The 25,976-nt window shown below is 43.3% G+C and overlaps 3 protein-coding genes and 1 long non-coding RNA gene across 6 annotated transcripts in view; 2 read left to right on the plus strand and 2 right to left on the minus strand.

The window, feature by feature from the left end:
• LOC105831356 (furin-like protease 2) overlaps nucleotides 1-4,136 on the minus strand; it is a 352,031-nt gene extending 347,895 nt beyond the window's left edge. Inside the window, exon 1 of one of the 3 annotated variants that reach the window (XM_036293687.1) lies at nucleotides 1,525-4,136. The gene's annotated coding sequence lies outside the window, so the exon portion shown is untranslated. The remainder of the gene's footprint in view (nucleotides 1-1,524) is intronic. The other 2 variants (XM_036293688.1, XM_036293689.1) reach the window with 2 other exon arrangements.
• Nucleotides 4,137-5,149: 1,013 nt separating this feature from the next.
• On the plus strand, nucleotides 5,150-6,647 carry LOC105838411 (40S ribosomal protein S17). Its single transcript, XM_012683956.2, has 3 exons — nucleotides 5,150-5,251; nucleotides 5,553-5,704; nucleotides 6,332-6,647. The coding sequence occupies exons 1-3, from the start codon at nucleotides 5,249-5,251 to the stop codon at nucleotides 6,567-6,569; spliced, it is 393 nt and encodes a 130-aa protein (XP_012539410.1). The 5' UTR covers nucleotides 5,150-5,248; the 3' UTR covers nucleotides 6,570-6,647.
• A 153-nt stretch (nucleotides 6,648-6,800) lies between these two features.
• LOC105838410 (ubiquitin carboxyl-terminal hydrolase 3) lies at nucleotides 6,801-24,490 on the plus strand. The gene is made up of 6 exons (XM_036293690.1): nucleotides 6,801-9,022; nucleotides 18,917-19,064; nucleotides 19,877-20,690; nucleotides 20,884-21,129; nucleotides 21,506-21,699; nucleotides 22,135-24,490. The coding sequence occupies exons 1-6, from the start codon at nucleotides 8,920-8,922 to the stop codon at nucleotides 22,295-22,297; spliced, it is 1,668 nt and encodes a 555-aa protein (XP_036149583.1). The 5' UTR covers nucleotides 6,801-8,919; the 3' UTR covers nucleotides 22,298-24,490.
• On the minus strand, nucleotides 12,098-17,968 carry LOC118647862. Its single transcript, XR_004965003.1, has 2 exons — nucleotides 13,535-17,968; nucleotides 12,098-13,300 (listed from the first exon to the last, which is right to left on the minus strand). It is a non-coding gene; the product is annotated as an uncharacterized LOC118647862 (long non-coding RNA).
• Nucleotides 24,491-25,976: the final 1,486 nt, after the last annotated feature.

Genomic DNA, 25,976 nt, shown 5'->3' on the forward strand with positions numbered 1-25,976 from the left:
AATATTTCTTAATAATTAACAAAATAAAAAGATAATTTTCAGTATATTTTACAAGTCAATTCAATTTTTTTTTGTTAATTTTTGTTAAAAATATGTTTTATTGAAACATATTTCCTTTTCAATATTTTGCAAAAACTTTTGTTGTGTATTTTCTCGTTTCTGTCATCAGAAATTGGGATAAATAAAGATAAAAATATAACACGGAAAAAGAGTAACATAAAAATTATTTCGTTTAATCACAAATACGTGAAAAGTAAAAGAAAATTAATTTAAATCATATAATAAAATAACCCAATTAATGATATTCATATTCTATTTTCAATTTAGAAGGTAAATTGTCAGGTCAAAGTGAAAGAGATATACTTGAAAGACTTTAAATCGCAAAAATAATAAAATGAAGAGAAAGAACGAAAAAGACGCAAATACATCGTGTAAAAGACAAATTTAACAGAAAGACCAGAGCTATATTATATCGAGCTTAATATTTCGCGATGATCCCAATATATTGAAAGCCGAAATTTCACCGTTCTTAAAAGCGTGATTCGGCGGTCAAGGCCGACCTCAATTTCCAACGAAAGCGAGAGAGAGAGAGAGTGAGAAAGGGAGGGAGGGACAGGTATGAATGTACACGACCCGCAACCTTTCGACGGAGAAATTTTCGAATAAACGTGCACAAGTTCCAAGCGGTTAAAAACGCTCGCTCGCTCCGGACGGACGAGTCTTACGGCACCGGGTCTCCAACGGCAAGAAATCGGCGAAGGACGAACGCGCCGCGTGAAGGAGAAAGTCGTTGACGGGCTACTACGATGGATGTCAGCTGACGGAGAAGCGAAGGCCGCGGGAGAACGTTGAAACGTTGACAGATCGTAATATAACGCGACGAGAGTAACAGTAACGATAGGACGATGCGACGATAAGTTACGCTACGTATATTGACACTCTTCGTGAATTAAATAAAACGCGACACGCGAAACGTATATTGAAAATGAGAGAGAAGAGAGACGCTTCTCTTCTCGGAAAAGAGTAAGGAGTTAATGAAAACAAATGCAATTTCTCGCTACATTAGGTTAGGAGTACGTACACGCGAAAACGGCAAACGACCTTGAAACTCGAGCTCGAGTCCCGGCACATGGCAGCACTTTTGACCGACCAACGTTCACTCGCCACCAATGTATAAGCCAACTTTGATTTCGGTTTATCTTCGTGCAATTCTTAGGGGAAGCCCGGAGGAAGATAAAGAGCGCGTCGGAGCCGAGATCAAAGTTAATCGGTCGGTGAAAATGGACACGAGTCGACGACGGCGAGGATATTAATATCGATACGTCGGGCGCGGGAGCGAGGAGGAAGAAAGCGGAGCGAAGTGCGCTGCGAGTAACGGGACGGGATTATCGCGCGAGCGGACACACAGCAGCGGCTAACGTCGCGTCAAAGGTGACGTCCGGTGACCCCGTTGTGTGCATCCGCGCGCAATTTACACAGAGACGCGGACGTCGGAGGCGCCAGAGGCGAGGCTGTGTGACTTACCCGATGTGACGAAGAAGAACGCTCGCTTCCACGTAATCGATGACAAGTTTCCAGCGGGGGAAAGGCGAGGGAAGGGCGAGTCCGGTGCGGGAGTCACCGCCGTTGGGGTCGTCGAGTCACCGCGGAAAAGGTCGGCTTTCTATTATCTCGTTGCGATGAACCACGGCATGTTCCCACCGCGGAAGAGCACACTTCTTTCCTCTCTTGGCTGTCGTCGTGCGCGTGGACAACGGTGGAAGGGAAACGGCGTGTATGTCTGTCCGATCGGCACTCGCGCAATTACTCGCCCGAACGAATGGAGGAAGAGAAAGAGACAGTGAGACGGAAAGAAACAAAGAGAGAGAGAGAGAGAAAGAGAAGAGAGAGAAGAGAGAGAGAGAGAGAAAGGAAGACAGAGAGAAAGAGGAAAGGAGACGCGGCCAAATTTCCTGCCCCGACAAACAGTCACCCGAATCGCGAGCGCGTCCCGTACCGCCACCACTGGATGCAGCACACCGAACGTAGCACCGCGCACTGACTGCTGCTCTCGCCGTTCACCAAAGCGATAAACAAACTCGCCGCCCACCTCCGTCCCCTCCCGCGACGCGACTACGCGCACGCTCTCCCTCTCTCTCGCTCATGGCTCCCTCGCGCTCCCCCCACTCCTCGTCCTCGTGGCGCGCGCGCGCGCACTCGGCCGCGTCACACTCGCCTTTCCCCCCACTCCTACGCTCACCGACTGGGCTGCACACACAACATCGCTTCCTACTATCTACCCCCTATCGTGCGTTTCGTCCAATGCCGAGCTCGAAGAATTTCACACTATTACCGAAATTCGAGGAATTGTTTTGATTCACTCGCGGAGAGACGTACGCTTCTTTTTTTTTTTCCTCGTTGTTTGTGATTGAGAGAACATGTGCGCGTGACTGTCCTACGAAATGGTATTTGGAGGGACGACACTCGGAGCATCGGAGCACTCGCGTTAAAACATCGCGAATCGCTAGTGTCCGGAGTACGCGGTATGTCCCGCATTGGCGACATCTTTCAGCGATAAGACTCAAGCAACGGGCGGAGTATTGAGTTTGATATTTTATCCGTCAAGTCTAGTTAGAGTTCGATCGTTCCGATTGTTCCACTAGATGTCGGATATTGTGCATTAAAGCAACCTATATATGGTACAACTTGATTTTACGCCAAAATCTTTTTTTATATAAAATAAATCTCGTTCTTTTATTGAAAGTCGATATTAAAAAAATTTTTTTCTAGATTTCATGAACAAGAAATATATGTTTTATTTTTTAATAAAATTTTATTAAATATTAGCGTAGAGAACTCGAAAATTTTCGCGGTTACCTTCAATTATAATTATAAAAATGTAAATTATATAACCAGAATTTATTTAACGAACATATTTTTTAACGTAATTAATATTTAGACGAATCTAAAGTCACTTAAATGGTAAAACGAACTTTATGTACCATGAAGGTTCAGAATTCAAGCACTTCGTCGGTAATGTGACGAAAGTCATATTAAAAATAAAAGTTTAATCGAAATATGAAATTTAATTTAAAACTAGGGCTTTAAGCACATAGTAGTTTTGCAGATATGTAATGACCATTCTTTTTCATCATTATTCAAGTGAAAACTTTAATATACACAATTGTATATATTTGTGTATTTTTATTTTAAAATAAATATACAAACTCGAAAAAACCGATTAATTATTTTAATATAATAAGAGAATAAAAATCGATGTTACATCTAATTGGTATTACCGTAATCGTAATGACAGTATATTCAATAAGCAATGTACGAAATAAACGAATAAATAATATGTGTAAAGTATAAGTTACTTAATAAATACCTGGCGAAAATGTCGCATCGCGAAAATGTCGATCGCACTTTCGACACTCGCCGAGGATTTTCATCAATGCCATATTTACAGAGACGAATCACCAGTACCGAAATTGCGATGGGACACAAACACAATTACACATCACTTTATCTGCGACGATACTTGAAGAGGTACATCCAGATTATCAAATTAAGCCTCATATCAAACCCCAAATCGCGAGCATTTCAATCAAAACTTGATATGCGACTTGGCGAGAGAGAGAGAAAGAGAGAGAGAGAGAGAGAGAGAGAGAAAGAAAGAGAGCGCGCGAGAGAGAGAGAGACAGAGATCAATGCTCGTTGAATGATCGCGGTCCGAAATTCAGCTCGAGATTTGGTTCGATGATCTTTCGGACACACCTTCCGTTTCACACAACAGCGTCCGATACTTTCGGAAAGACAATTACGATGTCTCCGCGCACATAAGACTGCATTAAACGATGATAATCCTGTGAAATATGGAGCGATTAACGAGCGCGATCTCACCGTCGCGATGCAAGTCCGTAACTGCACGTAACTGATCGCGAATTCAAAATCAGCAAAAGCCAGCCTTGCCATTGGCGGAACACTGAAGCACTAAACCAATCACGTCGCGGTTCATTATATCTAGGTCAGATGCCTGGAACTTGTGTTTCTTGGAAAGGATGGATAGAGAAACACGAAAAATGAAAAACAAATATATATAATTTCCGCATAGAAACGAATTGTCTCCGCAGATACAAAAAAAAATGATCAAACGCTTAAACATCCCAGCACAAAACATATGTATCATAAATATGTATCATAAATATCTATAAATATTATAAAAATTTATTTGCAATATGTAACACTCAAAAAAACGGTCTTGCAATTTTAATAAACATTGTATGTGTATAAAAATTAGCAAAAAAATTTTTTAGGGGAAGTAAAGATTTTAGAAACTTTATATATATAAATTTTGAAATAATATAAAAATTATTATAATAAAACCAAACAAGTTTAGATGACTTTGTTTGTTTTAAATAAATCTTTAAAATATTAATTAAAGTCTACAATATTATTCTTATTACCTACTAAAAAACAATTATCGTATTTATAAGATAAACGTTTAAAAATAATAAATTTTTCATTTCTTAAAAATTTAACTTTTTGGACTTGTTTTATAAGAAATTACTCAATTATTAACAATTTCCTCGATATTTCATTTGGCAATGATATTTCTCGGACGTAACTGTAAAATTTTTTTATTCATTACACAGCCACACAAAATAAAAAAATAATCTGTATCACAGATGAGGCCGTGATATCTTTATGTATTTTAAGTCGCTGAACACAAATCCGATATTAAAATTGACCCATCACCCACCATTTTTTAGGTGTAGTGAAATTATTGTAATTTTCAGGATTTTTAGACTACTTTTTCGATAAAAAAAAAAGAACTGGTAGGTGATGGGACAGTTCTGACACCGGATTTGTGTTTAGCGGTTCAAAATACATAAGAATATCATAAGGTTTGTTTTTTATTCCTGTACTGCTGCACTAGTGCAATAAGTTAGAATGAGAAAAAATATATTTGTCTTATTCTAACTTATTGCACTAGTGCAGCAGTGCAGGAATAAAAAACAAATCTATAGTCTGATCCGTGTGTACAAACCACTTTTTTATTTTGTGTGACTGTGTTATCATTCGTTCTCGCACTAATTTTTCGACCGTTGAGTTCTTATCCTACAATAACGTTTGCACGAGTTCGTTCATAATTTCTCCGCCTGTCGTCGACAGCATCGCGCGAGGCGCCATTCTTTTCCCTTCCCTTCGCGGCTTTGCCTCGATTCGTTTTCTTGGCGTTGGTACCTTTTCCGGTATCGAAGCCAACATGGTGCGTATGATATGACGCTTTTTAATCTTAATCCGCGAAAATTTGTAGCAATCCGTGAAAAATTCCCAGTTATTTATGTGTGCTCGTTTCGTGTATTCTTTATTTGATCCGAAAATGCGAATATTGATTAGCCTAGAGCCGCTGTGATAACGTATGACAGTATCGTTACTTTAGATTTAGGTTATGTTCGAGTTTCGGCAGTGTGATATTCAACAACAATTGCATATAATGGCATATATTAAGAGATATGTAATGTGCCGTGGCAAACTGTTGATTCATATTTCTCTTCCACGATTTGCAGAGTCGCGTGCGAACGAAGACGGTCAAAAAGGCCGCGAAGCTCATCATCGAGAAGTACTATCCACGTCTCACCTTGGATTTCCATACGAACAAGAGGATATGCGAGGAAATCGCTATTATCCCTAGCAAATCCTTGCGCAATAAGATTGCTGGGTAAGTGTGCAGCAATATTCAGGCATCATGATTTATTTATTCAACTCAATTTACAAACTAACCAACAATGATGTTTATTGTATTCATTTGACAGTATTTAAGACAAAATAGAGTATTAGCAACTCTTTCTTTGTAAACCGAATCCGTGTTCAAAATATGCTCATAAAGTTATTACATCTTTTGTCATTCTATCGTTACCATTTCTTAGATAACTCGTTAAAAGAATAAAATAACAAAAGAGACGTGCCAATGTTTTTACAAGTATGTTCTGAATGTAAGTCATTAGTTTTTGTAAAGATGGAAAGAGTTATCAATAGTTTTGTTTAACAATAAGTTAATTAAGTACAATAATCTGTTATGACTCGATGTTACAATGTGGACCTATTTCTGTTAAACTTCTTACACAGTTTATCTTTTTTCTTCCTCTCTTCACGTTGAAGAGAAAAGATGAACTATATAAAAAGTTCAGTCAAAAACAAAAACCCAAATGTAGTTATAATTCCAATTTAGGTTTATCTGTCATGTTTATTGTCCAAAAGCTATTTGGCCTTTATACTTTTATATTTTTATGTTACTCATGGATTTTTAATAATACTGTGATAATAATTATATATTTTAATCCATTAGTTTTGTTACTCACCTGATGAAGAGGCTTAGGCACAGTCAGGTACGTGGTATCTCCATCAAGCTGCAGGAGGAAGAGAGGGAACGCAGAGACAACTATGTTCCTGAGGTCTCCGCTTTGGAGCACGACATCATCGAGGTCGATCCTGAGACCAAGGAGATGTTAAAGATGCTCGAGTTCAATAACATCACTGGACTCCAACTCACACAGCCAGTCCCACAGTTTAGCAGGCGTTCTTAAATATCTCGCTCCCTTCTTTCTCTCATTAAAAAATGGTTGGTCTTGCACTTTTAAAATAAAATTGCGAACTAACATCTACAATTAGTGTGCTGTTTATTGTATCAGAACATTTGAATTTTTTGTTTTGTTTTTTCGTAAACCTTGATCATTTAACAAGAGTCCCAGTATTTAGTTAATTAATAACCTTAACTGTCCATTCTCCAAGTCCTTGGAAATTATTTGTACAAAATTAGTCATAGTCTCAGTTTAAAAGAAAATTGTTTTTATTGATCGAATGTCCTCGGTGATGCGCCGAGCATTGAAAAGGGGTCTGAAACGATACGATTTACAAGTGCATCGAGGGGGGAAGGGAAAAAAAAGAGCCATGCAACACCAGCGCGCGTGCGCTCAGTCCGCCATTTTAATTGCGCTGGAAACGCGTGCGATGATCGCCCGTTTCACACGGCGGGGCCAAGTACATACGTTTCGAACGAATACGCCCGTTCTACGTCTGCCAGCGCGAACTCGCTATGTGACAGGGGCATAATCGTGTCATCATCCGGGGCAGGCTCCCCGCGTGATCCTACGATAGTTCGCCGATCCCCGCGCACACACGCACAGATGTACGGATAATAATCTCATTGCAACACCGCATGTGCGCCAATGTCAGGATTATCGTCTCGCGTCGATTCGTGTCCGTCGTGCCGAGCGTCGCGGTTTTTTCGTCGTTGTTGCCGCGTAGCCTCGCCGTTGCGGTCGCGATTTCGTCGACGAAAGGTTCGAGCCCCGTGCCGTCGGTCGCGTCGCCGTTTCAAAGAAACTGGTTCCGCTGACGCGTCTCGATATCTCGCGCGACGTCGAGTGCGGCACCCCGAGGCGAGGGATAGGAGGGTTGCGACTACATCCCTGGCGCGCCGCGTTGCATCGGCCAGGCAGGCCAGGTGCAACTTTAACGTTTCTCGGCGCCCAAGCGAGGTTTGCGGTCTTTCTCACGTCGCGCGGCGACGTGGGGAATTCTCTTTCTCTCGGTGATCTGGTTTTCTTTAACAATACGCTCCACGCGCAGAGAAGGAGGGGGAGGGGGAAGAAGCGATGCATCTACGCAGCGTTCAGAACGCAAAATCGAGTTTTCGATCGCGCGGGACTTCCCCTCCCTCCTCCGTTATTTCGTCAGCGGAGAGCGATTCGTCCGTCGTGATTCGCGTGACACGAGTACTCGGAGTATCTTGAGCGGTGAGCTGCGCGTAAACCGCGTTCTGCGTGCTCCTCGTCATTTCACACGCACGGGATCGATTCGAATCGACGGCCAGGGCGGAGGAGAGGATCGCGCGCGACACAAATTTGGCAGCGGGAAGCGTTCGCGCCCTCGACGGGAATCCGTCCGGCCCTGGTCGGCCGCGAGGCTGCGCGCGACCCTAGAGCCCTAGCGCGATCCAAGGCTAGAAGACCTAGCGAAACCTCGTCAACGACGAGAAAAGAGAGAGAGAGAGAGAGAAAGAAAGAGAGCGAGCGGAAGAACGGCCCAGCCGTGGGAAAGAGAGAGCGCTAGAACGAGCGAAGGAACGTCGGTCGGGGAGCGCGCCTGCTTCGCGGGTCTGCTTGGGGGACAGGAGGAGAGTTCAGGAGAGCCCGCGCCGCACACGGCTGGCTGGCGAGAGAGTCAGTCGACTATTAGTGGTCTGTGACACTGGAGGTGGCCGACCACCGGCAGAACCGAGCGCCGCAGCTCCACGCAGCTCGGTCGCGCTCGGTCGGCAGTCGGCCGCAGCACCGCCGTATTCCTCGTTCGCTCGCTCGCTCGCTTGCTCGCTGGCTTGCTGGCTTGCTCGCTCGCTCACTCGCTCGTCCGCCCGTTCTCTCCGCTCGCTCTCGCGTTGCGCGCCGCCTCTCAGTAAGTCGTACACCGCGCAACGGGAGCGACGGTCGTCGTCGTCGTCATCATCATCATTACGCACACGTCTCCGTGTTCGTAAAATTCTCCTTTTCTCTCCCTCTTCATTAAAGACGACGTAACAGTGTCCACGCTACCACCGCTGCGCTATGTGACGGATATCACGGGGCACCGTAGCGTGTACCCCGCCTCGTACACCACGTTCCCGGAGTCTACCCCACCGGCGTACCCCCGAGACCTACCCCACCTCCCTCCTCCAGCTCCTCTCCCGTCGCCCCCTCTCGTCCCTGCCCTTCCCCCCCAAGCCGATCCCTCGTCCACCGCCCCGTTGTGGAAAAAGAGAAAGACGGACTGCCTCGTGAACGCTCGCACGACAACGACGGTGACGACGGCGACGAGAACGACGACGACGACGACGACGACAACGACGACGAGGTGGCCACCACGAGGGCCTCGTGGAAAAGCGTGCCTGGAGAAAACATGGAGTGCCCGCACCTCGCGCAGAGCGTGCAGTTTGGCGGTGATGACAACGTAGATGGATCGGGCTGTGCTGTGAAGGATTTGCCTTCGTTCGTCTGCGCAGGTAGGGACTCGTACAAAGCCCCAAAGAGAAAGAGAGAGAGAGAGAGAGAGAGAGAGAAAGGAGTGTGTGCCTTCTATCGTCGGTAGCCAAGCCAGCTCGGGCGAGATGCGGGGAACGAAAGAGAGCGTTAGAGAATGCTAGAGACGAATGGTCGAATGGATGGATGGATGGATGGACAGAGGAGCCGAGTCTCTCGGAACTCAGGTTTCTCTCTCTCTCTCTCTTTCTCTCTCTCTCTCTCCTCTCCTCTCCTCTCGCCGTTGCGTCTCCTTCCCCTTTCTTTCCTCGACTCGACCCTGTCTCTCTGCTCTGTTTTACTCTCCTCTTCCTCTCGCGAATCCGCACCGCACACTCTGCGACGATCGGACACGCGCGCACACACAGGCGCACGCACACGTACACGGAACTACCTCGCAGCAACTCTCTCTCCGTCTCCGTCTCTCCCGCACGCTCCTCGGCCTGCCTTGTGTGTGCCTTCCGTCTCTCTCGTGACCCAGGCCCCGGCCGTTCCTCTCACGGCCTTGAGCCGTCGTAGCCGAGACGAGACGAGACGCGACGAGACGAGACGGAGCGGATCGTCGCGCTGTTTTCCCCCGGGGAAAATCGCCCAAGCGTCGCCCCGTGCCGTCGTCGTCGTCGTCGCCGTCGGCGGCCTCGGTCTCGGATTCTCTCGCCGTTTGACGCACGAAGCAACGGACGAGCGAAGTACATAGCGGATCGAACTCCGTCTCTCGGCTACGTGTGCGTGCATACGTGTACACATTCTCTCTCTCTCTCTCTCTCTCTCTCTCTCTCTCTCCCCCCCCTCTCCCCCTCTCTCTCTCGCGTTCTCTCCGAACGCGATATGCACGCGTGAGACGCGAGCGAGCGAGCGGTGTAACTTGAGTTTGTGTAAGTGTGTGCCTGCTCGCTCTCTCTCGCACGACGTGTTCGTGGTCCCATGACTCGTTACGCGCGCGAGAGCGCGACGGCGGCGTGGTTAGTGACGACGACGGTGGTGGTGGTGGTGGCAGCAGCGGTGGAGGTGGCGGCGATGGTGGTGTGCGCGTGTGCGTCGTCGTCCTGCTAGGAGTTCTCAGTATGCGCCGCGCGGCCGTCATCGGAAAATCAATATCAGACGGCACTAATCAGCTGGCCCTAAGATCCGTCATTAGAACTCGCCGGCTAACGGTTCGCCTCCGTCGCCGCCGCTCTCGCGACTTCTCGTCGCGAGGACAGGGAGGAGAGAGAGAGGGAGAGAGAGAGAGAGAGAGAGAAAGAGATGCAAAAAAAAGAGAGAAAAAATAGCGAGAGAATAGCGTGGAATCGTCCGTGCGGAAATTTCGATGGGCCGCAATCGATGTCGATTCCGCGGGGAGAAAGAAAGAAGGGTACCCCACGGCGCGAGCTGTTGTCTCCACGCGAGCGCTGCTATATAATAGGGACCTTCGTTCGCCGAGTCAGACAGTGACATTGGTCGTGTCGTGCTAGCTCCGAGCTATCGATTTAAAGATACACGGACAGCGGTCATTACGGGGAAGAAAAAGGAGGGGAGGGAGGGAGGGGATATGCTATAGGGAGGACGGCAGGATCGTTACCGTGAATGTTATTTAGCTAAGGTTAAAAGCGAGGGTTTTCTTCCGACCTATCCTTCGTAGAAGCTCTCCTGCGTCTTCTGGCAAACGGAAGACAATGGAGAATCATTAAGCCGTCATTAGTTTCTCTGGTAGGGAACGATTCTCGCAGCCGAGAGCCGAAAACACATTAAACCGTCGCAAACGGTCGTTTACAGATTACAGAACTCGCGGGGCAACGGATAAGTATTATCGCTGGGTTGCTGCCGCGCGGGTGCTGCGTTCAAGTGGCGGCGTTTACGAGACAATGCACGACGACCGGAGTAATAGACGAGAGAGAGGGGGGAAGGGGGGAGGGGACGACGACCGTCGATGATTGCTCGGGAGGAGAGCAGCGAGCGCGCCGTCCTCGGAGACCGTGAAATCCACGACGACGGCCACGAGACCGACGGGAGTGGAGGTTCTTCCCCGAATCCTGGTGCTATTCTCTCTTCTTTCCCCTCCTCCTCCTCCTCCTCCTCCTCCTCCTTCACGCGACCTCGGGACTATATTTATCCGAAACATATGTGTTTTTTCTCCCCTTGCCGGCGTCTACGTCGCCTGCCACTCTCCCTTCGCCTTCCGCCCCGAGAAACCCCCATGGATGAGCGCAATTGAAGTCGCTAAGTGCACCTCTATGCGCTCCGCCCTCGTCGATTTCTAGCGTCGTTTGCGACGTCCGCTCTCAGATAACGGCGGCGAAATATACAGTCTTTTTTTTCTGTACTTCATTCTTAAGCGAAGAAGGAAAATTTGGTTAATTGCGGTTGAATAATTGGTACTAATGACGAACTGTTTGCTCGAAAGCAACGGTGATTGCATAGTCTTTTGAGCGATCAAAGTCCGATTGTGTGAGAATGTCCGACTTCTCCGAGAGAGCTCGGTAAGCCGTCAAATATACAGAAGCGACAACCACCGTCTGTCTGTTTGTTCAGCGAAAGATAACGGAGACGTAAAATGAAAAACTTATTTTTTTACTGTAATAGTCTCCAACTAATCGTCACGTTATAATCTGCCCAAAGGTCCTCGATTAGCGCGAGGCGTGCAATAATTGGCAAGATCACTCTCGCTGTGCCGATTATTATTTCCCCTCCTTTTTTTTTTGTTGGATATGTAGAACGACAGATAGGCGCGAGCAGCTGCTACAACAACTCGTTCGCTACCAGTTTCGTACCAGTTCTGCGGCACGAACGACGTCGGTAGAACCGACTGCGATTTTCGAGCCAGCCCAGCCGCTCATTACTCGCGCTGGAGAGTTTGCGGTGCGTCTTTCTTCTCGCCGCGGATGGTGGGGAGACAGACATATCGGTAGGAAGCGTAACAGTCAGCACGAGGAACAGGCTGCCGTTAATTTCGGGCGTGGGCAACGAAGGGAGACGCAGATAGAACAATAGCTTTGTAATGTGGCTCGATGGCGGCTTCGTAGAAGCCGTCATAGGTTTCTAAGATCGTCAGGTGTCTTAAAAATTAATCATGCGATTTCGTAATCAGGTCTGTGTGGGACATTTTTAATATTAAATTACATAAAATATACACAGAACAATAGCGATGATACAGTTCTACAACAGTGTGAATACGATCACTATGTGGAGTTTCTGATATTCGCGCTGACCTGAGCTCTTCGAGTTTACAACAAACGCGCAATAAAACATAATATTCTCCGTTTTATCCGTGTTCGCAGAAGTGCGCGCTGTCTATCTGCGAGTTGCAATGTTTTTTCTGCGCTTATCTATATCTTTCGCGGACTATAATTGCTTTAGAAGTAACGAAAAAGTAGACGATTAGAAGAAACTGGATTAGAGAGTAGGAGAAATATATGTAATATTAAGATAGGAGCAAATTAAAGGGAGGGAAAGAGAGGAGTTGCTATTATTATTCGAGATAAACGTGAAAAGAGCACAGGTCGAATCATCCAACTATAAATCGGTGAAATACTCGCAAGTACGAATCGAGTATTATCTTACTTAAACGAGAATACCGTTATCTATCAATTAATAGAAGAATTATAAGAGAAATGCGAGAAATGTCGAGACCCAAATATTCAATTGCGTCAAGTTTAACCTGGGCATTCTATTATTCACGTTGATGCAATTTTTTTTCTTCATTTACTGAACGAATTAAGATACCCTCTTTGCATTACGTTTATCGGATGAATAAAGAATAACTGTTTGTCGCTGGTGAATTTCAGCGTAAGACTGGCTGCACACTAGCACGATGTCCAATAAGTGACCGTCTTTCCGCTCATCTCTGTACGCTCATTGGATATCGCGCGTCGCGCGCGACAGAAATCGCGCTGGTCTACCGAAGCCATAAGTCTGAAGACGAATTCACGCGGAAAGTAACCGAAGGATAATTTAATGATCGTAGCTATGGCAAAATAGGTGCAAAATAGAAACGCACACATGATAGCTTTATAACGGGCATACAAAGAACAACACGTACGTGAACAATACAGCGCGTAGAAGATAATAGATACGTCACTGGCGATGAGTCAGTATCCCGACGGACGAGCGAACGCACTCACACTTTCCTCCTTGCGATGTTTGATTACTCAACATGGTGCTATCGGCGATAGCCACCGGATTCGTGGTACTTTCGGTGCTCTATCGTCACGGCCGTCTGTCAAGGATGGCTGTCGACACGCAGATATTAAAGAGTACTGACATTTCGGCCGTTAGCATTAATTCTGAAATAATATGTCTAATTAACGCGCAAATTTTACTTGCCATTAGAATTTACTGACATCAGAATTACGATTTTTTGATCGCTGAAGATAATCATTTTTTATTTCTATTTCTAATTGAAAGAATTGTTTTAATTTTAAATTCCTGTTTCTAATCAACTTTCGATTTTATCGGAATTCTTTCCCCGAGACCGTGTGATATTGTAGTGATATTTATAGCAAAGATAGCTTAAGTACATTGCTTCCAATTTCCAACTTTGCTCTCCCAGTCGAATTCCACGGCTACTCCGTCACGCGGTCATCGCCAGTTTTTTTCGGTAGTGTCCAACGGTAGCATTGACATTACGCAAACAAATACTTTACAAGGGGTTACTTAAAAACTCGTTCTCAGAAACTTCTCCTATGTCTCTGCATTATCTCTCTACTCGCGTGGACGTGGCGTCGCGATTAGCGTCACGAGAAACCGGGCGAGAGAGCGGTTCACGCTCGGCGAATCGCGACGTATCCGGCGGTGGATCGATTTAAATGCCTCTGATGTGGAATCGCGCCGCGCGATGGTGGTCGCCGCGTGTTTTCCGCGCCGGCTGAGAACACGAGAGGGAGATGTGAGGGAGGGGGAGAGAGAAAGAGAGGAAAAAGAAGTATCGCCCCTTACGCACTATAAAAGGACCCTCGTCCGCGCCGCCGCTCCCTCACCCCTCTCCTCGTCTCTTTCGTCGTCGCTTTTCCCGTGCTGCTGCTGCTGCTGCGGCTGCAGCCTGCCTACCTTCGACTGCACAACATTGCAAAATCGATAATCGCGCGATCCGATAGCTAGCTGCGAGAACGAAGACGCTTGTACCTCGATATCGTTCTCTCGTGACGTAGATACTTCGCACCGCGGATATCGAGTACCCTTTTCGGCGCAGACAGCCTGTCTTTCTCATTGCGGACGTTAACGAGGTGTCGATAAGTCTGCCGGGCGACAACCAAATGGTACACGATGATATAAAAATTTTAATAATTCCTTTGGGATAACACGGAAATACGAGACATTTTATTATAAATATGAAAAACATTAAGTGTATTCCACGTAGTATGTTACTTTTATGGTACACTTTGAAACGCGATAATTTTTTAGCATAATGTCCGATGTAAAACACCATATACAGCATTTGTCCAATTACTTGTTTTATTTAACACTCGGTACACATGTTGGGTCATGACGCTTGTTAATTTTTATTACTTTACAAATATAAAAGAGTTCTTCGATAACTCTTACATGTACTTTAACTTCTCTAGAAAGTATTTGTGTAGATTGCTTCAGAGTTACGTAACGAATTACAGTGTTCGTGGTTTTTAAAAGAAAAGAAATTTGCAGGACAAGAGTTTGCCGAATCGTGTGTACAAAGTGTTCAGATTATAATTATATCGGATTAAACTCGAAAATCGATACGGTAGAAGATAACAGTTCAGTCATTTTTGGACGCTACGATTGCAGTTACTCCCTAATAAGTCGACTTACGTCGATATTTGACCAAACGTGTCGCGCTCCCATCGACGAACTTTTCTTCGTTGCTTTTGCGATATCTCGTTCTACCGTCCGTCGATGAGACGCCAATTTTCGGGCGACAACGTCGTCGACGTAGGCGTGGCGGAATCGAATCGTTACAGAGTCGGAGAGTGAGATAAAGAAAAGGACATCTATATCCGGTGCACTCGTTCCTTCGAGTAGGTGCTTTGTTCCCCGACGAGTATTAGGTATTTCGCAACAATCGAAACGTAGCCTTGATTGTCGCGATTCTACCGCGATCGGAACTCGCGATTTCTGGTTCACCGCTGACGTCCGTGTGCATCTTCGCTCTGCTCACTGACGCAATTCCTAAAAATAATTCTCGGAGCTTAATCATCGACCGTGCCGCTGTCTCTCTTGAAGATCGTCGATGATTTGCGATCGAAAAAACATGAATTATGTGTTTGTGACGGGAGCACGATCCTCGCGTGTTATATACTCGTGCGTTTCACCATTTCCTCTACTCCAATACGGATAATTCAATGGTTCTCGAGAAGCGAATTTTGTAGGAGTTATATTATTCTAAATAAGAAAGATGACTGAATTATTCATAGGAATTATACACAAATTATATGCATGTACTACATTAATTTCTTGTTTTTAAACATCTTTGTTATTAATAAGTTTCGATTTTAAATATTAAACAAGACACTTTTACATGAATTTTTTTCAAAATTTTGAAAACTTTACTTCAACAAAAGATTTTCCAAAAGATAGTAATACCTTTAAACAAGTTTATTGTTCTATTCGTAACTGCTTTTTAATAGCTTTAACGACTTTAAGCAGCTTTGCATTCCTTATTTAAAATGATGAAGAAACAAGATCTGGTCACACTTAAATAAATAATAAGATTTTGCTACTTAATACCTTATCTTTTGTTGTTCATTATATTGATCATCGCTCGCAATAATAGTTACTCTGACAATCTACGAGGACCATCCACGTGTACGAGAGTTTACTACTATATTAGATCGCTTTATTGAACAAGTGAATGAATGAACAAACGTATGGTACGATGTCGATGTCGCGTTAAAGTTGTCGTCGTAAAAGTTTATACTTTTTTCGACCGATAACATTTCTCGTTACGTTATTCGTTATCTACGATGACACGTTGAACAGTTCGCAGTTGCACTACCGTGCTATCCGCGTCATTCGAACGACAGCGATTTACTTTCTGACAGACATCAGCAATAATTATGTGCTAAACAACATTCTTTATTCGTATTTAGCAGAAGAAATGTTGGAGTTATAATTTCGATTAGCCGACGTAAAGTTCACTCGTATTCTCTGTTTGTTTAACTAATTTTAATCAATAAAATTAGTTTTTTAGATTATATTTCTCCTTTGCTATACGTGCATTACAGATAATCTCTGTAAATATAATTTACTTACTTAAGATTAATGTATATCATTACATTATGCAATATAAATTATAAAATTGTTATTTTAATGGCAATATTTATATGTTATGCTAATCAATCTTACATGCAAACTTTACTTTGAATAATTATATGTATAGTTTGGTAATAATATATTTTGTAATGACAAAATGATCTTTTTGCCTAATGGAAAATGATCCTTTAAAATATATTCGCGGATTAATACAGAGTTACAAAGAAAGGACATTTTACTTCAATATTCTGTAAGGAAAACTTGTCCCAACTTTGTTTCAAGATTTTATCGCGAGCTGAACCTCGGCTTCACTCCTTCCTATTCTTCACCGCTTCATGATTCTCATGGCAACGAGTCGCTGATTAAAACGTGCCGATAGAGCACTCCGGTGTGTTCTAAGGCTTCTTACATCGGCATCGAAAACGGACACGACTCCGCAGAATGACCTTCGGCGATATTGAATTTCTGCGCTCGGACTTTCGGCGTTTCACTTTTCACGCGTCCGTGTGAATTTTTTAAATTCCATTCTAGGAGAATTTCTCCCTTTTTTTGCCTCTCGTTGCGTAAGATCACGACATTGTTCGCAAGACCTGCGATAACGCGACCGCCTTGAGAAAAATTAAGAGATTATGCCAGGTTTCGAATGCGAATTTGAAACCGTCTGCATATGCTTTGCATATGTAAAGCGCTGACGGATTTACCGCCTTCCGATGTCCTGAATCAGTGGATTCCGGTTCTGAACGTCACTTTATAATTTTGCTTGCCCCTGTAGTTTACACAAAAATTACATCCTTATTCGAAAAATGAGAAGACATAATAAATGCTTTTTATTTTGTTTTAATATGGATTTTTATGAAATATTCAAAAGTTACAGCAAGTCGTTAAAAATATCGTTGTTATTACACTGAGTCTTGTTTACGTATAACATAACTCTGAAAATTTTGATGAGAACTTTTCTTCTCAGAATTCTATTTTTGCTGATGTCGACGAGAACAAGTTTAAAAATCATGTTTTCTAGATGAGATTCCAATTAGAGAGCTAAAGAAAAGTACAAATCACCGCGAATCCAAAGCCTGATGAAATTCTGAGACATTTTGCGATCGATCGGCTGCGAAGGGGGTGTGTCGAACCCATGGCTCGCTACCGCACCCCCGCTTTTACGCGGTCTCTCGAGAATTACGTAAGCTGAGACGAGCTGAAACGACACGGCGGTGTCGATTTGCAATTTCGCAACCACCAGATATATCATATCCTGCGACTGGATGGTTGTCGATCCGATCATGTTAGATTGTGTGTGTATGTGATTTATTTAAGAAAAAAAATAATATGTCATACACTGAAAGCTTATTACAGCTAAAATTTAATATACAATACTAGCGCCATATTTAGCACCTCTGTAAACACTCTGTTATTAGAAGTCTAATACAGTTGATAGATTTAGGTTTCTTTTAAAAAATTTATATAGAGTTCTTATAATTTTGAAGAGTTCTTGTGATTAATATTTGGGGCGATGAAAACAAAAGTGGGAAATTCTGATAATTTATTGGTGAAATTATTCGGATGAAAATATTCCAAGTTCCAAGAATGACAAAATTTTTTATAATTTTCTGATTTCTTCCTGAAATTTTAGACAGTGTTTTGTAAAGTTACTCTTTATCTAAATATATAAACTTGAGACAATCGAAAAATATTAGAAGAAGTAATGTTTTGTTTAGCAAATAAAAGTTTTCTCCATGTGCATGATTTTTTTCAAAAAATTAGCATTTTTATATAAAAATATTGGAACAGCTTCTTCATTACAGTAATAAAATTGTGATCCACTACAGTAAATCTTATTATATAATTGTATCTTTAAATTCTTCTTTTTTTCTTAATTACCAGAAGTCTTTTTAAAACATAAAATGGATTCTTTGGAGAAGAGTCAGAACTCTCTATCAATTATATCAAAATTCTGAAAACAGATAATTTTGTAGAGGTATATATTTAGCGCTAAATTCAATCACACATCTCATATCGAATTTTATCTGTAAAAAGATTTGAATTCAACGCTCACTGATTATTGAAGATTGAATTCATTATAATTGTGATAAGAATAAGTTGGTCACATTTAGCTTTAATCGAACGATATGAGATTAAAATGATACTGCTGATAATAGAGGTGCAACATATGACAATCTTTTTTCATATTTCTGCATGCTATAATCTTTCATGAAATGTCTTGGATCACTATTAAATAGCGCAAATACGTTAATTTTAAATGTGAATGAAGTGAATGAGTTAATCTAAACCTGGAATTTCATTCGTACTCCCATCAACTTCCTTTAGAAACATACCAACTTCCATTTCTTCCTATCAATTTTATCTAAGAAAGTATATAACACCTAAGATTAAATGCTTCTTCCATGCATGAACAAGATATTTTAATTTATTTAGCTTGATGCAGTAAATTGATGACAATAGAGATTATGTATCGTTAACGTTATATAATCTCGTTAGTTCAAATTTAATTATACTTAATATATTAATTTTTTTTCGTGAAACTTTAATTTCTAATAGAATCCCAGATTTCTACGTGTACATGATCGATTTCTCTGTGTCATTATCGATAATATAGCATTGATTGAACTTGTTTAGTGACTAGTGTTATTTACGTTTCGTATTATTATCGTGCACAGTGTGCGGCACCGAGAAGAGTCCCTGGCTCTGTCTACACTGTGGATCCGTGCATTGCGGACGCTACGTGGCTGGCCATGCGTTGCAGCACTACGAGACTAATACTCAGCACTGCGTGTGCATAGACTGTGAGAGCCTGGCAGTATTCTGGTAAGTTTTCCCTGCATCCCTCCGCTCTTACCGTCTTCGTATGCTGCCGCGTGTTTCTCCTTTATCAAAACTGATATAATTTGGAGAATTGAATTTCCGTCGAGACGCTTACAATTGTCACGAAATTTATAAATATCTGCCTGTGAACAAATCGATAAGTTTATTAAGAGGATATTGTACTCTAGGACGTGAAAAATGACATACATTTGGAAAAATTAAAGAAATTACATATATCCTACATATATAATATAAGCTTTTGTTCACGTATTTATCCATGTTTGAAGAATATAAATAAATTTTATTATTTCTAAATGTTAGTAATTTTTCTTGTTCTTAATGTTGAAGAAACTATAAAAAAAATACGTGTTGCTACTATTGCAACAATTCTACTCATCTAAATAAAAAAAGTTGCTAATAATTATAAGTGTATACATATGGTCGGAATTAAGAAATAAGAAAAGTATTGTAAAATTTTAATCTACTGGATTAATATTCTTTGAGACATTATGTCAACCAAAGAAACACGATTTCAAGAAAAATGTGTTTAAAATTTTGAGTATAATGTAACGTATAGGTGCGCCGCCATCTATAAATAGTTTTACAAGACTTTTAGGAAAATATATTTCTGAGAAATATTTGTATAACGTTTAAACGAAATTTTTTCCTTTCTTAAGTTTTAGAATACTTTCTTAATGGAAAGAACATTGAAACATATTCTGTTTCTTTGCGTGCCGTGACACTGAAACGTAAACACGAATATTATTGTTGATTTCTGTCAGAAAATCGTATGTCTTGCATCTCGCTCTTTCCAGTTACACTTGCGACGAATACGTGGTGAATGACACCACGAGCGGGCAAATCGAGAAGATACGACGGGCCACCTTTCGTAAGGACGAGCACAAGGAGAACGATGAAAGCTGGAGCACGTCGCCACCCACGACGCCGCCGTCCTCAAGGACGCGTGACGGTGGTGGCGACGATCACGACAACGACGATCCGGACGCCCTGTGGAAAGCAGAGGTGGTCGTGAGGAATTTACGGCCGAGGACGGCGCGCAAGAGGCTACACTCGCTGGACGCCAGCAGCGCGGACAATCGGCCGGCCAAGCGTCGCAGCTCCAAAAGTACCAAAGAGAAAAAAGTGGTCGGCCTGAGGAACCTCGGTAACACCTGTTTCATGAACGTGGTGTTGCAGTCCTTCAACAATATCAGCCACTTCTGCGAGTACCTCACCCAGATGCCGTGTCTCGAAGGCATCGCTTTTGACGAGTCCACGGGGCCGCCTACGCACCGTGGTCGCATCGTGACGCCGGGTCGCGCGAAGGAGATGTCCATGAGTGACGCTCTACTCGCCGAGGAACTACGAAAGGTGTTGCTCGGTCTGAGCTTGGGCGGCTCCAATGGCCAGGCGATATCGCCGGAGTGCCTGTTCCTGGCCATCTGGAAGGTCGTGCCGAGATTTCGGGGCTACCAGCAACAGGACGCCCACGAATTTCTCACCTACATGCTCGACCGACTGCACACCGAGCTGCTGCAGCTGTTGCCCAGGCTGGGACACGAGCCCTTAGGATTGCGCGGCAAGCAGAGTATCGTCACTGCCGTGTTTGGAGGCACTCTTCTTAGCGTGGTAAGTTGAACGGCCTGACCCCCGGACAGCGAGCCTCGATTGCGCGCGAAACGTACGTCCTCGCAGCCTCTTTGGCGGGAGGGAATTTCTGCGCTCTCTCGAGAGACTGGTGTCGCTTGCCAAAGTCACGTTCTTCTTCGTTTTCTTCTTGGGAGAAGCGCGGACGAATTATGGATCGCGTTTCCTCGCGCAGGTCCACTGTATGAACTGTCGTACGGACTCGAAGACGCACGAGCCCTTCCAGGATCTCTCGTTGGACATACCGGACAGACTGCAGAGAACTAGGACGAAGGAGCAAGAGGAGGTGTGCAGTTTGATTTATAGTCTAACGAGATTCTTCAAGGTCGAAGAGCTGGCAGACAGCGAGCTCTACTTCTGCGACAACTGCATGGGCAAGCAGAGGTCCACCAAGAGGTTCTGGATACACAGGCTGCCTAACGTGAGTATCGTTCGCGCGTCTTTCCAAATAATCTGCGCGAAATAGAAAGCTCGATTTAAGATTCCATCTTCAACGTTTCAACGAGTTTCAAGGCAATAAAATTTTAAACTGAAAAAAGTTGAAATCTCATAAAAATTTCAAAAATTCTTCCTCTATTTATAAATTTCAAAAATCTCTACTTCTCATCTTATCGATTTTTGCGGCGTCGCTCCAATTTCACTAAACGTTAGTTTATTCGTGGACGTGCGTGTTCCGATCAATATAGTTTGCACGAACAAAGCGTGACCCGAAAAAAGAACTTTGATCGAGCAGAGAAATAAGTCTGACGTAGAACGCAGTAATCGATGCTCATACGTTGCTCTCGTTATTTTCACAGGTGTTGTGCCTTCACATTAAAAGATTTAGGTGGTGCAATTCCTATCGCTCGAAGGTGGACACGCAGGTAGATTTCCCGATGGAGTCTCTCGACATGTCCGCGTTTACTGTACGCGGCGTGACTGGGACGAGATTGGGCGCTCAGAATAGTCATCTTTACGACTTGGCTGCCGTTATCGTGCACCACGGTTCTGGGTGCGTTCCCCTGAATAACACTTCCAATTAAACTGGTTACCCGACGATGAAGACACGTCGAAACTTTCCCCGTAATAATAGCAACTATCGCGCGACGTCGATACGCGATAAGATAATATGGCATTGTTTTCTATATAATCTATATTTTGAAATATTATTTCTGCCGTTTCTCACGAATCTATTTAGTAATTGTTAAATTCTATCGCTTGCAATCTATTCTCGATTTTAAAAAAGCGAATAAGAAATTTTCACAACTATTTGCACTTGTACCACGCTATTTCACGAAACGTAATCGGTAATTAAATATTTCATTTCTTAAATCCATGTTTGAAATTTAAATATTATGTTATAAAAATAAAAATAGTTTAAAAAAAAACATTTTTCTAAAGGGTTTAATGTGGAATTATATTTATATTGTGTAATTATGTATTGCAGTGCCGGTACTGGACATTACACTGCCTTCGCCGTGCATGACGGCCAGTGGTTCCATTTTAACGACAGCTCGGTTCGGCCAGCAACTACCGATGCTGTTGCTAAATGTAAGCCTTACATTCTGTTCTACGTGCGGAGAGAATTCTCCATTCCACCCCCCTTGTGACGTCGTTTCCCCGATAAGAAGCCCCGTCCCGGCAGCACCAGCCTAGATGACGACGAAGAGAACGACGATCAGGACGACGTGGAGCGAATGAAAGAGAACTGAGCGAACGTTTCTTGCGAATCTCGAAGCGAGCAAGCGAACAGCCAAACGAAACGGAAGAAGCAAGAGATGGCCGATCGTGCCTCGAGCGCTTCGAGATCGGAAGACGAAGATTCGTCCGCTTATCGCATATATTATATCCATGATTGCTCATTGTTGCCAAATCGTACAATCTCATTAGAAGCGTAATTTGTCTGCGTTCGCTATCGCGTTTCGACAAACCGCTATGACCTTTGAGACGCAATTGGGATAATCACATACATAATTCCGCCGTCACGTTAATCGCTCGAACGCGTCCCTCCTCGCGTTTTATCAGATGATTAAAATCACGCGGCTCTTAAATTAGCTCGATATCCGTCGACGGTGCAGCGTTTGATTGCGCTAATGCATGTATCGTATCTTATCGCAGATTGTTCTCACGATCTTTCTCACCACGTCTTGTCCTGTCGTTAAGGGTACCGCAGTACCTCCATCATAAAAGCAAAAGATTTTCTGTTCAAATTGCTTTTATTTTGTTTCGGATCATTGTTTCCAGAATTGTTTTATATTATTATTTTAGTATTAGGGAATGTCTTTTTTTTTTGTTTCTGCCTATATTTTCTGTATATTGCTGAGATAGTCTACTGATATATTGAATCCAGAATTAGATCATGAATTCTTTTTTATTTCTTTGGATTTTTGTTCAATTTTGTTGAATTTTTCTTGCTTTAACGTTATGTTTGATCTTGTAGAATATCTAGATAAAAGAAAAGATATGTCGTTACCATTTCTATCGAAGTGTGTCTCGCTCTGCGGATTTTAATTGCTCGAAGACATAGAGTTGGAGTTTGCGAGGCGAACGGGTACTAATTCAAAGATGCGGTGATACGAGGTGCGGGAGAGCGAGAGCGCGCGTGCGTGCGAGAGAGAGAGAGAGAGAGAGAGAGAGAGCATTGCGATATATGATTGACATCAAGCACGCATGCGTATCGTGCCAATGTAACACGCATGCGATCGCATGGAGGTACGCGATTGTATGCGAGGCATGTGCCGGCGGACGGAGCTTCTCTTCCTTTTTCGGTGACAACGGCAAGAAAGAGAGAGAAAGCTAGATAGATGGAGAAAGGGAGATAGATGAGCGCGCTCGAGGTAGATCACGGAAACGCATTGCCTTTAGCGTCGATTTTCTTTACGCTCTTACGCGGCGGCCGTCGACCGCCCTCCCCTCACCTTGTATTCCTCTCCGCCCTCTCCCTCCCCCTTTTCCTCTCATGATCGAATCGATTAAAGCCCTCCTCGATAGCGGAATAACGTGTAATTGTCGCGTTCCTCGTGTGTAGTCCTAAAAAAGGAAAAGGGTTAAAGAAAAAAAAAACGCGAAAACGACTGGTCTTCTCGTTAGATAGATCTTTTTCTAGGCTTAGGCGCACGCGGCTCACGTCGTCTCGACGGAAGCCAGAAAGCAAATACCGTATAGGGCGAACAACGTTACTTCTCAAGCGACAGCCTTATCCTCCCCTACTCCCTCCCATCCCCGCAACTTGTATCTTTTTTCCTCCGTCCCTTCATCGTGCATGCGTCCATGTATACTTTTACGCGCACACATACACGACATATGTTATACACTTTATACACGTACGCGTATACACACGCATGCACGTGCATGAATGTATGCATACACACGTACCCTGATATCACCCTTCTCTCCCTTCTCCTTCACCCTCGCGCCTCTTCCTGGTCCTTACACGAAAGGCTCTCGGCGACTCTTATGTGATTATTTAAAGACTTATTTTTTCTATAATGATAACGATAATAATGATAATAAGTTAATGCGTAGCGAAAAAACGTTTTATTAAGGCGATAAACTGCGATAATTGCGCATCTACGGCAAAGACTCTTACTCGTGTATAAACATGACGTACGGAAGTAACAGTGTAACAACACATACACATACACGTACACATACACACACAATCACACATAACAATTATTATTGAGAACAAGTGAAATATGTACGAACGGCGAATAAATAAAGAACATGAATCGACGATGGGCTTCGATTACGTGCCACCGAAGCTGCATCTCCGGTTTTGTCAATCCTCGTGATCATCCTAAGTATTTCTCAGTATTTTTTATTTCCTGCGCTGTTTAGGATAATAATTTCGATCGTGTGGACTGTTTCAATTTTTTCCTCCACCAATCACGTACATGGATTAGCCGAGCTATTCGGAAATTGTACACAATTACGCTAATTACACAAAGTTGTTGATAAATGTAATTGTTACATTCTAATGTCAACTAATTCTATATGTACAGAAATAATAATTTAAAAAACGTTGAATGCTGCCGCGCGAAAATGCAGCGATCTTTTTTATGTAGCATCAAACAAATAAAGAAACACTTCCAAGTATCGATAGTGGATACTTTCTCTCGGTCGACAATGAAGAACCAGTATCCGTTACCATCTGCCATCCCTCGCGAAAATAGTAGTCGAGCTGCAATTTATTCTCTTTCATCAGCTGAGTGAAAGTATCAGTTGCCGATACTTCTGCGAATATTTCTGCCCTACGATGTTATAATTATTTCTTTCTTTTCCGCAGGAGGGAATCTGATTTCTTCGTTCTCGAAACTGGAACGTGCGATTTTACTGGTGAACGATACTTTAACGGCGCGATTATTTGACACAGTCGCCAACAGAGGCAACCAGTTAGGTCTTCTTCTATTTCTTCATTCCCAGAGATGAAGTTTGATATTATCAGTGGGTCGATACTCTGTTTATCTTTCCCATCTGATAGCATCGCATGATCAGAAATTATCACGTCGTGATGCTCTTTCGGAGAATTATCACGATTAGACACCGATGTCTTATCAGACTTTGGATTCTTTGCAAGAAAAATTGAATAGCGATCCTTCGGAGGACTCTCCTTTGAAACATCTGTCTCGTCTTTTCTTTGCAATGTTTCAATATCTTTCTTCTCATTAGGGGAAGAATTCTTAATATCTCGCACCCACAGATCATCCCGATCGTATCGTCTACGAGGATATTCTTGAGCGTAGGAGCTCTCCGTCTTCTTCAGGGTTTCTTGTGAAGAAACAGGCTTCGTTCTCACAATATGATTCTCAGTCAAACGATTGTTGGAATACGTTTTATGTGTTTCATCTGTTGACGAATCATTCGAGCAACTGTTCGCTCTGGAATCCGCTTGACAAGCGCTATTTTCGTAAATGAGCTTGGCCGGTTCCGGAGTTTCGTTGACACTCGGTTGCTTCGGTACTTTTCTCAGCTTCGAGGAAAATATTCGTACGAGCGTCTTTAATTTGGACTTTGAAGACATCGCATGCTCTTTTTCCTGCGCAAGGCAGCAGAGAATATCCGCCACGGTATCCTCCGTGGCGGAAGTGGCCAGTCTCGTTAGACTGGGGTGCTTCTTCAACTGGTAGACAGTTTGCTCTTGTTGATTGTCCATTTTTGTGCGATCGAGATTTTTATTGAATGACTGACAATCGCTCGTATCCTTGTGTTTAGCTGATGACAGCGCACCCGACGCCTCAGAAATTGTAAACGGAAAACGTTCTTGGCTCTTCTTTTTCTTTCTCTTCG

The sequence above is a fragment of the Monomorium pharaonis genome, chromosome 11, assembly GCF_013373865.1.
Source record: "Monomorium pharaonis isolate MP-MQ-018 chromosome 11, ASM1337386v2, whole genome shotgun sequence".
Classification (NCBI taxonomy): domain Eukaryota; kingdom Metazoa; phylum Arthropoda; class Insecta; order Hymenoptera; family Formicidae; genus Monomorium; species Monomorium pharaonis.